The 12,550-nt window shown below is 45.5% G+C and overlaps 1 protein-coding gene across 2 annotated transcripts in view; it reads right to left on the bottom strand.

Moving 5' to 3' along the window:
• Nucleotides 1-4,791: 4,791 nt before the first annotated feature.
• Nucleotides 4,792-12,550, bottom strand: part of CREB3L2 (cAMP responsive element binding protein 3 like 2) — a 230,037-nt gene continuing 222,278 nt past the window's right edge. For both annotated transcript variants that reach the window (XM_069628753.1, XM_069628754.1), the window contains exon 12: nucleotides 4,792-10,798. In XM_069628753.1, the coding sequence (XP_069484854.1) occupies nucleotides 10,723-10,798 (76 nt within the window). In that variant the 3' untranslated portion in view covers nucleotides 4,792-10,722. The remainder of the gene's footprint in view (nucleotides 10,799-12,550) is intronic.

The raw sequence follows: 12,550 nt of genomic DNA, 5'->3' as shown, positions 1-12,550 counted from the left end.
ACTCAACACAAATGTATTTTCCATCCACTGCCTCTTTCCACTTCGCAAAGAAAATGTCTTTTCCACAAACACATTTTCAAGAAACCCAAAGCAATGAATCTCCACCGCATGATTCTTCCTGGTAAAGCAAATGTCTCTTTTACAAACACTTTTTCATAAACCAAGGTATTTGTTTTCCTCGACACAATGAGCCTCATTACGAGTCAGGCGGTTACCGTGCCTGAAATTCTGACAGGTTACCACCGGACTCATATTACCATTCTGCCTCCGTGATTCCCGGAATTACTGGGGCATTACGACCCTGGTGACCCGGGAATTCCGGAGGCGGAATTCGGTAAATCCCCATTCCCATTGGGTCCCATAGGAATGGGGAAGTGGAAACACGGGCACCAACTCACGATGGTGCTGGTGTTTCCACGTCCGCCTGCAGGCAGGTGGTGTTAAACCCGCCAGGTCAGACCTGGCGGGAATGACACCTCCGCCTGCAGGACTCGAGATCACCCGGTATGGAAACAACGGTGGCGGCGGGTTTACCGCCACCATTATTTCCATACCGGGTGACTCGTAATGAGGCCCAATGTCTTTCTCAAGTTTCAAACTGAATCTTAACACATCACAATTATTCTCCCTTTGAAATGCTCTTGTCAGGATAGCGCAACTACTACTGTTTGGTAATGACACAATTTGTCAAAATGGTGCAGCTAACAATGTCACTTCACAACACCTTTTTACCACAACCACATTTCTTCCACTCAACTGTTTCTTTCCTGGCCTGTTCACCTACTAGGACTAACTATAAATGGTCCGTTTCATGGTTCACTCTCCTGCCAGGAAGAAAGCTCCTACTACTACAGTTGATCTCTTCTTAATGGCAATATGGGTTACAGATTTCCCCAGGTTGACATGTCATACACAGAGAATCGTTCCCTTGTTGCATTTGTGCTCCTTTTGGATAACCTCTTGATAATGTGGGTTACAGGTTTCCCCAAATGTACTTCTCTTAAAAAGGAGGAATTTCGCCCTTTTTGCCTTCTTATATTTCTCCAAAAAGGGGTTTAGTCAGGTCTTCAAATTGATTCTCTTTCCCTCTTAGGTTTCCCCTCTGGTCACATGAACAGATGTTGAAGAAAACCAAAGGGCCAACTGCTTCCAGGAAAGTCATCAATCGTTAACAACAGAACCGGATAATGAAGATAGAATAAAAAGAAAATCACAATTTCTGATGTGCTCTCCAAGGACTTGCAGCCAATACTGCTAAATTACAGTTGTTAATTTTCGAAACGGTTATGGATACAGAACGCAAGCATACGAATCCTTGAAAGTTCACATTTAAGTCTTCTGACAAACCTACTCCAAACACAGTATCACATGTTTGCTTAGAGCAAGATGCATCCCGATTTCCCACTTTGGTTCTCTTGCCTACCAATAGGCGGGCATGGCTTAGAACAATGGCAGGCAATCTGTGGCCCTCCAGATGTTTTGGCCGGTAACGAGACCGGTGCCGTTAAACCCTTACCGCCCTACTACGAGTTCCCTTTGCTGGTCCTTCCTTAACGCCTGCTTCTAGCAGGCTTTAAGGACGGGACCCGCAAAGGGACTCTCGAGCTAATAACGGTACTGCAATTTGCGGTACCGTTATTAGCGCCTTCCCTATTCCCATTCAGCCCTATGGGGGCTCGAATGGGGAAGGGCCCTGGTGAATGGGGAATTACCAGTCCCGCCAACCTCGGAATGGACTGCTAATTTCTCCATTCACCAGGGCGGAATCGGACCGAGTTTGGAGACAGCCATGGCGCTAATAGCGCCATGGCTGCCTCCAACCTCGTAATGAGGCCCATTGCCTTCACCCCCCCTGAAGCTTTACATTCTGTGCAGTGCTTACACAGTTTAGCAGCAAACCTCCATTTCCCACTGTTGTTTTGTCACCCTGAATGTGTACATACACACAACCTCCTTGGAGAGTGGTTGGAAATTGAGAGGTAGTTATGTGCTTGGGCAAACTTGTCTTTTAGTTCCATGTCTCTGCTTCACTAATTGCCCGGCACTTAAAACATTTATGGTTTGGTATGTCGCTTTCTTTTTATTTGCTTACAACTTCTCTTGTTGGGTATTGCAGTGTGCCTTTTGAGATCTTATATTAAGTTCTCCACCTTCCGTTTTTACAGCCTTTAATGCTTATGATCACCAAATCGGAGGTCACAAGAGGCATTGTAAGGGTGTCAAAGAAGGAAGCTGCCGTAAAAAGAACCCTCACTATCCCCATCTCTGAGAGGGGGTTACCTGCCTCAAACTAAATCTTAACGAAGTGCAAAAATGTCCATCCAAATGAAAATCCACTGTGCTGTGTCAAAACCTCATACTAACCCTTACAATTAAAACTAATACTGCCCAGCAGAAAGTTCTTTCTCCAGGAGAATGACTCCTTTCTCCTGGTACACGGGTAGCGTTCCCTCAATGTTCTCTTGCAAAGACAATGTCAGGGGGAACGCCTTCCTTGCTTGGCCATCAGCAATCTCACAAAAAGTTATCTCCCAGGAGAATAACTCCCTTCTCCTGGTGTAGGTATAATGTACGCAAAAATGTCCTCATGAACACAAATGCCAGGGGGAATGACTCCTTTCCTCTGGCTGGTAACTCCAGCACTTTGTGCACTCACTTTTATACCAGGAGACTGGCTACCTTCTCCTGGTATAGATTGGCACTCTACAATACCACAGGGAATGACTCCCTTCCCCTAGCGCTTTTTCGGCCTACTTGACAGGCTTTGATTTTTGCACCAGGATAATGACTCCCGTTCTCCTGGTATTTGAGAGTTCTTTTATCACTTAGGTTTTGCCTTTTTTTTATCACAGAATCAACAAAGTTCCCAGTCTTACTTATCTCGGGTTCCCAGACCCTTCTCTGATGGTCAGTGGGCTTACCTCTGGATCCAATAGGAGGAGGATGTCCTTGGATGCACTCTTCTCTTTCGTGGGGCCCCCGCTCCTTTGCTGGTTAGTGGTATTCCCACCACTAGTACGAGGAAGGTTTCCTCGGATGCACTCATCATTTTGTTCGGGTCCCAGACCCTTCTATGGTGGTCAGTGGTCTTATCCCTGCCACTGGTACAAGGAAGATTCCCTTAGATGCACACTCTACTTGTGTTCAGGTCCCAGACACTTAGATCATTTGCCCTGGCCTGAAGCTATAACCTCTTACTGCCCCCACATCCCTACAGGTCCGCCCGTGCTTGCCGTCACCTTCTGAGACTTGCTCGTATGGCACCGGTCTCTCCAGGGACGGGGGGCGGTCTCCTTCCTGCTTCATGCAGCCGTCGGCTTCTTCTCTGCTTCTGCTCTGCGTGTTGAGGCTTCTTGAAGTCTCTGCACCGTTCAGGGATGCGCGCGGTCCACCTCCTACTGGAGGAGGCCGTGCCACTACCTCGCCTATCTGCAGCTGACCTCGGTACTGCTGACACAAGACACGTCAAAGACTCGCTCAGCTTCTCGCCTGTGTCCTCTACAGAATCCTTGCCTCAGTTCCACCACGTACTTCTGAACTCCTGAGTTCTCTCACCAGGAAGGAAGGTGAAGAACTTGAGTCTTCTTTGCTTTCCTTCTTATGGGGCTTGCTCCGCCCTAGCATAATGTCAACACCTGCTGTAATGGGCTCATTGGTATTCCTCATGCCTCCTGTGAGCCATCTCGTCTCAGTACCAGGAAATTCAGTAATCCTTATGCTTTTAATGTTCTTCTTCGTCCTAGTACTTTCGATCTTAGTTGTACTCATAGTCCCACAGAAAATACATTGGTTTACTATCAATATAATGGTTGGCAATTGAGGGGGTCTAAGGCATGGGAGGTAGTGAGATTATGTAGCGTGTTGTACCTAAAGTGATCGTCCTTATCCCGAGAGGGGGAGTCCCTCCCCATGAGGTTCTCCCGCAATATTACACCCCTAGGGGGGCTATTAGGTAGCGGCTGCACCTCCCTGGCATCATTGGAAAGGGCTCCTCCTTGGGGCGAAGTGACTATACCTAGCGAATTTTCACAACAATCATAGTGTTGTTTCTCCCCATCTGTAGGCTATATTTTATAACATGACGGAGGATGTCATCTTTACACAGTCTGCCCTTCATATCCCACCAGTAGATGGTGGGTAGATGGTAACTGCAACAGAAATTGGAAGTGAGGAGCTTGCTAATCTTCCATGTGATCATAAGGAGCTCCTGAGAGATTTACACCACATCTATAAACATATTTACGTAACACTAATTCCCTTACACACCATGATTACAGGTTAGTCCGTTTGCTGAAATGTCACTCAAGTTTCGGCTCTTGGTGAGCAGTGACTGTTTGATTTTGGGCAGTTCTAAGTTGATAATATTCAATGTCTGGTGTTTCCCTTCATAAGAGTATGGGTATGGGTTTGTTTCCAGTTAGTATTTTGGAAAGGACTTTGTAGTGTGTGGCATGTGGCGAGTCTACCCCTTACAGACAACACGAAATGTCCTTCACAGTGTCACAGTTTTTATTTTTTCCATCATTTACTGCATTTAATTTTGGATTAAAGATGTATCTGAAAATTATGAAAAATATTCTAAGCCAAAATGAATGGGCAAATTGAATCTTCAGGGCTTTCCTTCTTGCCGCCACACATAAACACCAAAAGCTCCCTCCGCCCAGGACAAGCCACTGCATTCGACTCCCGGAACCACACAAGACCATTTGCTAAACCAGGTAGAGCCCGCTTTCAGCGTGACACTATGATTTTGCAGAAATATTTCATAAAGATGGACAATGCAAGCACAGATTTTTATAAAGAAAATATTTATTTACAATACATGAAAAATAACATTTATATTTTACTAGACTACAAATGATCTACAAACCAGATCATGTTATTTCAATGCTGGTAAACATTTTACAGTGAAACTATTAAAACATTTTTGAAAAACACTAATTGCACAGAAGCATGTTCATGTAGTGACCGCTAGAGCAATAATTCGGCAACCTAGCTGCACCTGTTTTGTGACAAAAGCCAGATAACATCATCTCCACAAAGACATTTTGACGTCCAAGTCCTCAAACACAGAGAGCTAAAAAGCACCACCACGTCCACAAAGATATGGCAAGGCCAACAGGACAGTAACATGTCCATAGACTCAAAGACAAGATCTACCAGACAGTCCTGTGTGCACAGAGATTCTGCAACACTGAATGGCAGCAGCATGTCCACTGAGTCATAGCCACAGTAACGAGGCAAGAGCCTACAAAGAGGCCAGGCTACTAACCAGGCGAGATCTAGCCTACCGGGTCCATCAGGCTGAATCACAGCCACAAAAACATGGCGTCACCAACCAAACAAGAGCCTGCACACAGACCTAGAGCTGCCGTTCACAAGAATGGCCACTCAAAAACTGCAATACCAAACACAAAGCAGCAATTCCATGAAGGTGCGGCCGCACAGGAGTCAATAAGGCACAAAGGAGGGTCTCCATAGAGAGGCAGGAACACCAGACAGCACTAGGTCTACAGCAAAGAGCCAGGAAACAGGAGAATGTTCACAGAGAGGGCTCAAAGAGAAATGGTAAAGAACTAAAAAAAAGAAAGTTGCTACTCAATAGAGAATATGAAACCTATCAGGCAGAAGCATGTCCAAATAAAGGGACACAGAAGGGGTAGGGACACCTCTGCAGAGAAAGTGTTGACACCAAGCAAAAGGGTATTGGCACAGAGATGCAGTAAAAGTAAAGCTTGACAAGTCTGGATCTTGTCCCTAGAGGTACACTAATACCAATCATGCAGGGGCATGCATACAGATATGCAAAAGCACCACTCATGATGGAACAGGTCAGCAGAGAAGTAGATGCACCATCCAGATACAAGAATAACTGCAGGAGCAGGGGGGGAAGACCCCACAAAGCAGGTGCAACTTCACATACTCTAACACAAGTTCTGCCAGACTGGGGACAGTTCACAGAGAGATTGCAATGCGTCTATGAAAGACCACAAAGACACTACTGCAAAGACGAGGCTACACCGACCAGGCCTGGCACATGTCCGCAGGGATACAGTATCCATTAAGATGGAACACGTGCCCACAAGTAGTAGTACCAGACATGCAAGAGAAGGTCTTCAAATACTGACATGAATGCAAGGATAGTGACAGCAATCAGACTGCCAGTTTTATAGAAGTACAGGGATTTGAATCAGACATCAGCAGGTCTCTTTTAGATACATTGATACCACCCACAGAGGGGCACATCAGACACTGGAATCAGTGACACCAAGCACACACCAACAGGTCCACAGAGACACGATACCCACTAGACATAAGGATATCGATAGGAATTAGAATTGACTGCAACCACACAGGTACATGTCAAGGGATACTTGCAGCGACAAAGTCAGACTAATGAAAGATCCTCATCACTGGAGATAGTGTGACACCCACCATGCAGTAGCCTGGCAACTAACAATTCTGCAGATGCAACGCACATCCAAAAAGCCAAGAGTTGGCTGGCACATGTGCAGAGACAGGGACACCAACCAGACAAGCATGTCCATTTAGATACAGTGATACCAACCAGAAATCCACATATGCACACACATACAGTGGCTCCAACCAGGAAGGTGCAAGTTGACAGACAGTAGCACATCTGCAAGGACACAGTAATATCCACCAGGAATGAGAACATTCACGAAACCAGCGACAACAACCACAAATGGGCGTGTTTCGAAATATCTAGATGTGAGTTTATGCAGCGAGACACACACAAAGTGAACAAAAGCACATTTCACCACAGATTTGCCTTACAAATCAAGACCAAGGCAACTCGTCACGTGGAGAGGAGTTTCTGGGTAAGTGGTGTGACTAACAAGACCAATATGTATCTTATTTCTCCTCACATGCAGAGAGTCACTGACACGGATTGGTCCATTAATATTTAGCAGAATTGTTGTCGAAGGATACCAAAGAAAAATATGAAATGTAAATTTAACAGTGTTACTAGCCAGCTACGCTTACCGGAATCGGTACTGCATAATCCAGCAAAGGGAACATGGGAACTCATGAGTAATGTTAGAGGTGGAACTAAAAAAGCCGACCTGTTCAATGTACCAGACAGCAAGACAGCTCACTACCCTTCCACGCCTAGGACTTTAGATTAAATTCAATGGTGGCAGTTCTGCGATCTGCACAACAAATCGTTTTTTGATCCCAGTTGGGGTCAGAGTAAAGATGTGACACTTAATCTACATGAAACTAAAACCATTTTCACATATCTGCGTAAAATTCCAAAAGTTACAACTTCAACATGACTCCTGTTCTGTGAATAACTTAAGCGCATAGCTGGAAGCAGGTCATTGGTCAACCTTCTAAAACCCTTATTTTAAGGATCAATAGGTTTCCCAAGCATCGATTTTTAAATGCTGTCTTTGCATTGCATTGCTACAAGCTCAGTCAACCAAGTTTAGTTGTTGCCCTGATGTGCACCCTAAATGTTCCCAGACAGTCTGATCACTTGAAGGTAAGCAGAGAGGGGGAACTGAGAAATGCAACAGGACGAATGACAAGAGAAGAAATGGAAAGGGGCAATTAAAATGCAACCTTCTCAACAGAACTCGGTAGAAAAGAGTGAAGAATAAGAAGGGAGAAGACTGAAAGACAGCAGGATTGTTGATCAGGAGGATTAAGAAGGAAACCACATTCCTTCTGACTTTCCTTTAGCGAGAATGTCCGTTGCATACGGGTTTGCTGCATTTTTTGCTGAATGGCAATTTAACACAATTGTTTCTTTTTTAACCACAAACAACTGGGGGAGACCCCCACACCCTCCTCTCCCAGCCCATATACCATCTACAATGTATGGTAAAAAAAAAATAAACAGCAACAAAAAAATGTAGCAAAAACGTATTCGGCAAAAGTGATGTGTACCATGCATAATGCAATATCACAATTCTAATGGTAGCATAGTCATCGAAAAAGATTAAAACACATGCTCGGATAGACCTCAACAACAATAAAGATGCCCCAAAGAGCAATGACCCCAGACTGTCGGAGGTAGAACTGATCATCCGAAATCAAACGATGTTGCCTCCTAAAGAGCCAGCATCAGACACCAGGCGGTAATTGCACTACATGAACTCCCATCTCATAGATCTGGCCGATGGCACTGAGCCACCCATGTCGGCTAAGCAGCTTCCAAAAGAAATGAAACCATGGATCCTGCTACACAAGAGGCATCTTCAGGCCACCCAAGCACACTGCCATTTCTCATCACAAATCAATAAGGACTGAGGGCCACACCTATGGTGGCTCAGCATCCAGTGAAGGAGAAAATGTGTGATGCACTCCCCCCTCAACAGATGGGTTTCTTACATAAGGGTACCCCATCTTCCTAGCAATCACAACTAAAGAAGTACCTCATGTGATAACCCAGAGTAAAAGACTCAGGAGCGTTGAGACACATGTGCAACAGCCTAGGGTGTTAACAAAATAAGACCAATGGCAATTCAGCAAACAAATCACTATTGAATGCAATTTATTAAATATCTTGGCCATTCAGTGGACAGCTGTGTAGGATGCACCTATCATTTTGGGCTAGTCGGATAGTCACTCTGCAGATTCTGGGTTGGCTGTTTCGTACCCAGCCACTGGATGTTCAACTGGTTTGGTCCAATTTTGGCCGAATGCTTTAGGCAGAGTCACAGCCTGGGGTATTAAATGTCGGCTTTCTGTCCCTACCAGTCCTAACATGATGTATTATTTTCCCTGTAATACTCAAGCTTAAAAATGTGAAAGCAACCGCAGGCTTTGTTGAGATTTACCAAAAACAATGTATGCAATAGCAGGCACACAGGAAACTCTCAAGCATGTGAAACTCATTGTCCCAACCTGCTTGGTAATTTGAGTGAAGAAATGATTTGATCAGTCCTGCTAATGGTTCTGCATCATGTTGCCCTACAGTGAGTTGGTGCAAATACTCTCTGGGCAAAAGAATGAAAATAGGCAAAGGGAATTATTAAATGGGAAATGTTGAGGTTGCTGATGCTGACCCCAAAAGGGACAAACAGAACAAATCATGTGTTGAAACAAAACAGGAGAAAACAAATAGTCTTCAAAACACAGACAGGATATTATTTTTCATGATTTATACATTTTTTTTTACAAAAGAAAAGGCATGATTTTTTCAATTTTTCACATTAATTAAAAAAAACAGATCTCTGGTTACAGCTAGGAACAGGAGAGTCTCCGTTTCTGAACACTACAAGGTATATGCCCGACTATTGCAAGACCCCGCTCCCTACATTCCTTATCCATAGGGTGACCCGATGCCTTGGGCACCACTTTCCCAGTACTGGGCTTTCCTTTGACAAATAACTGGTTCCCGGTGCTTAAGTCCAACTTGCTCCATTGAAGGTAATCAAGGCCAGAACTTCCAGAATGCATTTGTTTGCAAAATGAAGACTAGAAAGTGGTGTCCCGGTAACCTGGAATCATCTGGTCACCCTAAATATCTAGGCCGCACCTAAAGAAGTGTCCCGGGGACCACCCCCGTGTGCTGCTTACTGCAGGGAGTATCTGCACTACGAATATGCTCTGTAAGGTAAACTGAGGAGTGCGCAAGTATGTGTATGCTCTTGCAGTGATGCCATGTGCCCGACGGGGTATGCCTGCACTCCCAGCCAGGAGGATTCACAATACAAATATTTTCTTTGACAATGGTTTCTGTGTGTGGGTTAAAGCGGTGGCCCCTTAAAGATATTCCCTAATCAGACGGCAGTGCTGGAACGTTTGGTAATTTGAAATAGCGGTGATGGAATACAGAGAATCTTTTAGATAGCTAATAAATAATATTTACAATGGTGACAAAATAATATTAATCCCTGTACAGTAGGATACGGCTCAAGGGAAATTGGAAGCCGTGGAGGAGGTCACACAAAGAGGAGTCCCCAAGCAGGAGGTGGTCAGAGGGCTCGAGAGAAGATAACCAACAAACATGATTACGCACATCCTATGAATGAATACTGTGGGCTGAACGGGGGAGGCTCCCAGCACACAGCAAACTTCTCTTCCATCCCAAGGATCCCTCAACCAACTTTCAGCAAATCTCATCCCAGCCAAGGAATGGCCTCCAGGGTTTGGTTAAAAACAACACTTTCCCTTAATCCAATTAGAGGGACGCATCTTCAAAAAGGCCTTCTGCCTGCTCATCGGTCAAAGTGAGATATGTGTGAAAGTCACTAAAACAAATCAGTAGGACAGCCTATGTTCTGCCATCAAAGCAATTCCCTTCTGGGATTGGTTAGTTGGTAACCGTGTAGTCTGCAGATTCCCGTAGTGGCCATCAGAGAGCGGCTTTACATCGCAGCTGGTTTACATAAATATCTTTTTTCCCCCCCTCAAGAGTCCGGGTCTCAGAGGGCTTCCAGTATCAGGGACTTAAAGCTTGGATCACCTATGAGCAAACAGTCCCGTCCCCAAGCTTTTTCCGGGCTTGTATAGTTCTGGCAGATGGTCACAAAAGCCTCACTTCCCCTGGAGGTCTAGATCAGGGCAGTGAGCAAAGGGGGCACATTGGGAAATCATATAGGGAGATGACCATACAGGAGCCACAGTTCCACCACTGCTGCCTTCCCTGCTGTAGTTAATAGCACAGTTTCAGGTAATTATGTACAGAAGTGAGTTCAGGGAGTTGCAGCAGCTATTAGGGGATGACATGACAATATGCATCTTTTCCTAAGATGTAGCGTTCACTCTTTGGTCAATTCCAATGATTTTCAGGGTCTCATTCAATCCAAGGTCAGGACCCATCCTGGAAAGAGAAAACATGAATCCATTAGTAAAGTGGGTGAGGTTCCTTACACAGTAAAATTCTCTTCAATGCAGGATCATTAAGTGAGCATCACTTTAGCATCTCTCTGTGACAAAGATGTACTCATGTTGTGTTCTTATTCAAGCACCAAACGTTATTAATAATAATAATATTATAGTGGTCTTATAGAGAGCCATGTTGACATGTTTTTTGGCCTCACATGTGGCCCAGTAAGTGAAGAGTTGTTAGAGGGAGAGGCAAACCACGTCGTGTTGATGGGTGCAGGTCCAAAGTACCCAGTTCCTGTGTCGGTGGCTTCTCTAGGTTTGGCATGGTCTCTTGGGAGTAGATTACCCCAAGGATTGAAATCGTTAAGCGTGCTTTGGGTGGTGGTACTCGCTAATGGGTGTGGAGGGTGGTGGGGAAGTGATAGAGCTGAAGAGAAGAACACGCATCTTAGCGGTGTTGATTAGGCCTAAGTGCGCTGTCAGTAAGGGATGTTCGAATGTGGTTAAACGGTGGAAAGGTGAGGGTGAAGGATGTAGCTGCTTTGAGGAGACATAAGACTAAGGGTACTGGGAAGGGAAGGGCCTGGCAGACATCAAAGCGAGGTGTTGTAGAGTGCTCTTGTTAGTGAGGCAGATAGGTGGCTTGTTGGATGTGGTCTGTGGCAGTTGTAGGGTTGTTTTGGTTGTTTGGCATCCAATCTGGTACTTTATGGTGATTTAGATAATGGGAGCGAAAGGGGTGTTCCAGTGGTTTAGAATTGTGTGCCAGCATCCACTGTCACCCACCGTTTTGAAGAAAGCCCTGGCATGCCATACCCCTTTACATTGGAATCTGTTCCAGAGAGAGAGAGTCGATAACACTACATATGAACAATAAGGGCCTTACATGCGGGATTCACCTGCCAAAGGAAAATGGGACAAGCCTCCTCTAAAGTAACTGGAGAAACCCTTTTAAGTATCTGCTTGCAGTACCAGGTACTTACCATTTGCCATAGTTGTTGAGTAAGATATATCAAGAAGCGATCGTGAATGGTGGGGAATGGAAATTGGATCATCAGTGTCCAATGAACCATGAAGGCAACATGTAGTAGAACCAATTCACCCATCCCCCTCTTCCCTGGTAGGCAAGCACTACCAAGATGGACAGGAGGAATAGCAAATAATTTGCAAGAACAAAGGATGTAGCTGTAAGGCACCTCTTTCTCTTAACCAAAAACATTCATGCCTCCCATAACCCTTATAACTTTGCTTAGGGTAATACGTGGAATGCTTACACAGATCTCTTCTCATCTGGCAATTCCCTGATCCTTGTTGTACATGGTGTACAATGAACCTATTAGAGAGAGAGCCAGATAAACACAAATAGAGATAGATGAGCAGAGAAAGAGGCAGGCAAAGCCCAGATGTGAGGCATGCAGAGCCCGAGAGTGAGGCAGGCAGGCAGAGCCCAGGAGTGAGGCAGGAGAGAGGCAGACAGAGCCAGGGAGGGGGGCAGAAGAGAGGCAGGCAGAGCCAGGGAGGGGGGCAGAAGAGAGGCAGGCAGAGCCAGGGAGGGGGGCAGAAGAGAGGCAGGCAGAGCCAGGGAGAGGGGCAGGCAGAGCCAGGGAGAGAGGCAGGCAGAGCCAGGGAGAGAGGCAGGCAGAGCCAGGGAGAGGGGCAGGCAGAGTCAGATGGCCAGAGACAAAAAGAGGGTAATAAGTGAAAACATAGGGCCTCATTACACAGTAGGCGGTAAGGGTTTACC

Source organism: Ambystoma mexicanum, chromosome 12, assembly GCF_040938575.1.
Source record: "Ambystoma mexicanum isolate Mex_15411 chromosome 12, UKY_AmexF1_1, whole genome shotgun sequence".
NCBI lineage: Eukaryota > Metazoa > Chordata > Amphibia > Caudata > Ambystomatidae > Ambystoma > Ambystoma mexicanum.
Note: the sequence above shows the minus strand (reverse complement) of the source record. Positions and strands in the feature narration are given on the sequence as shown.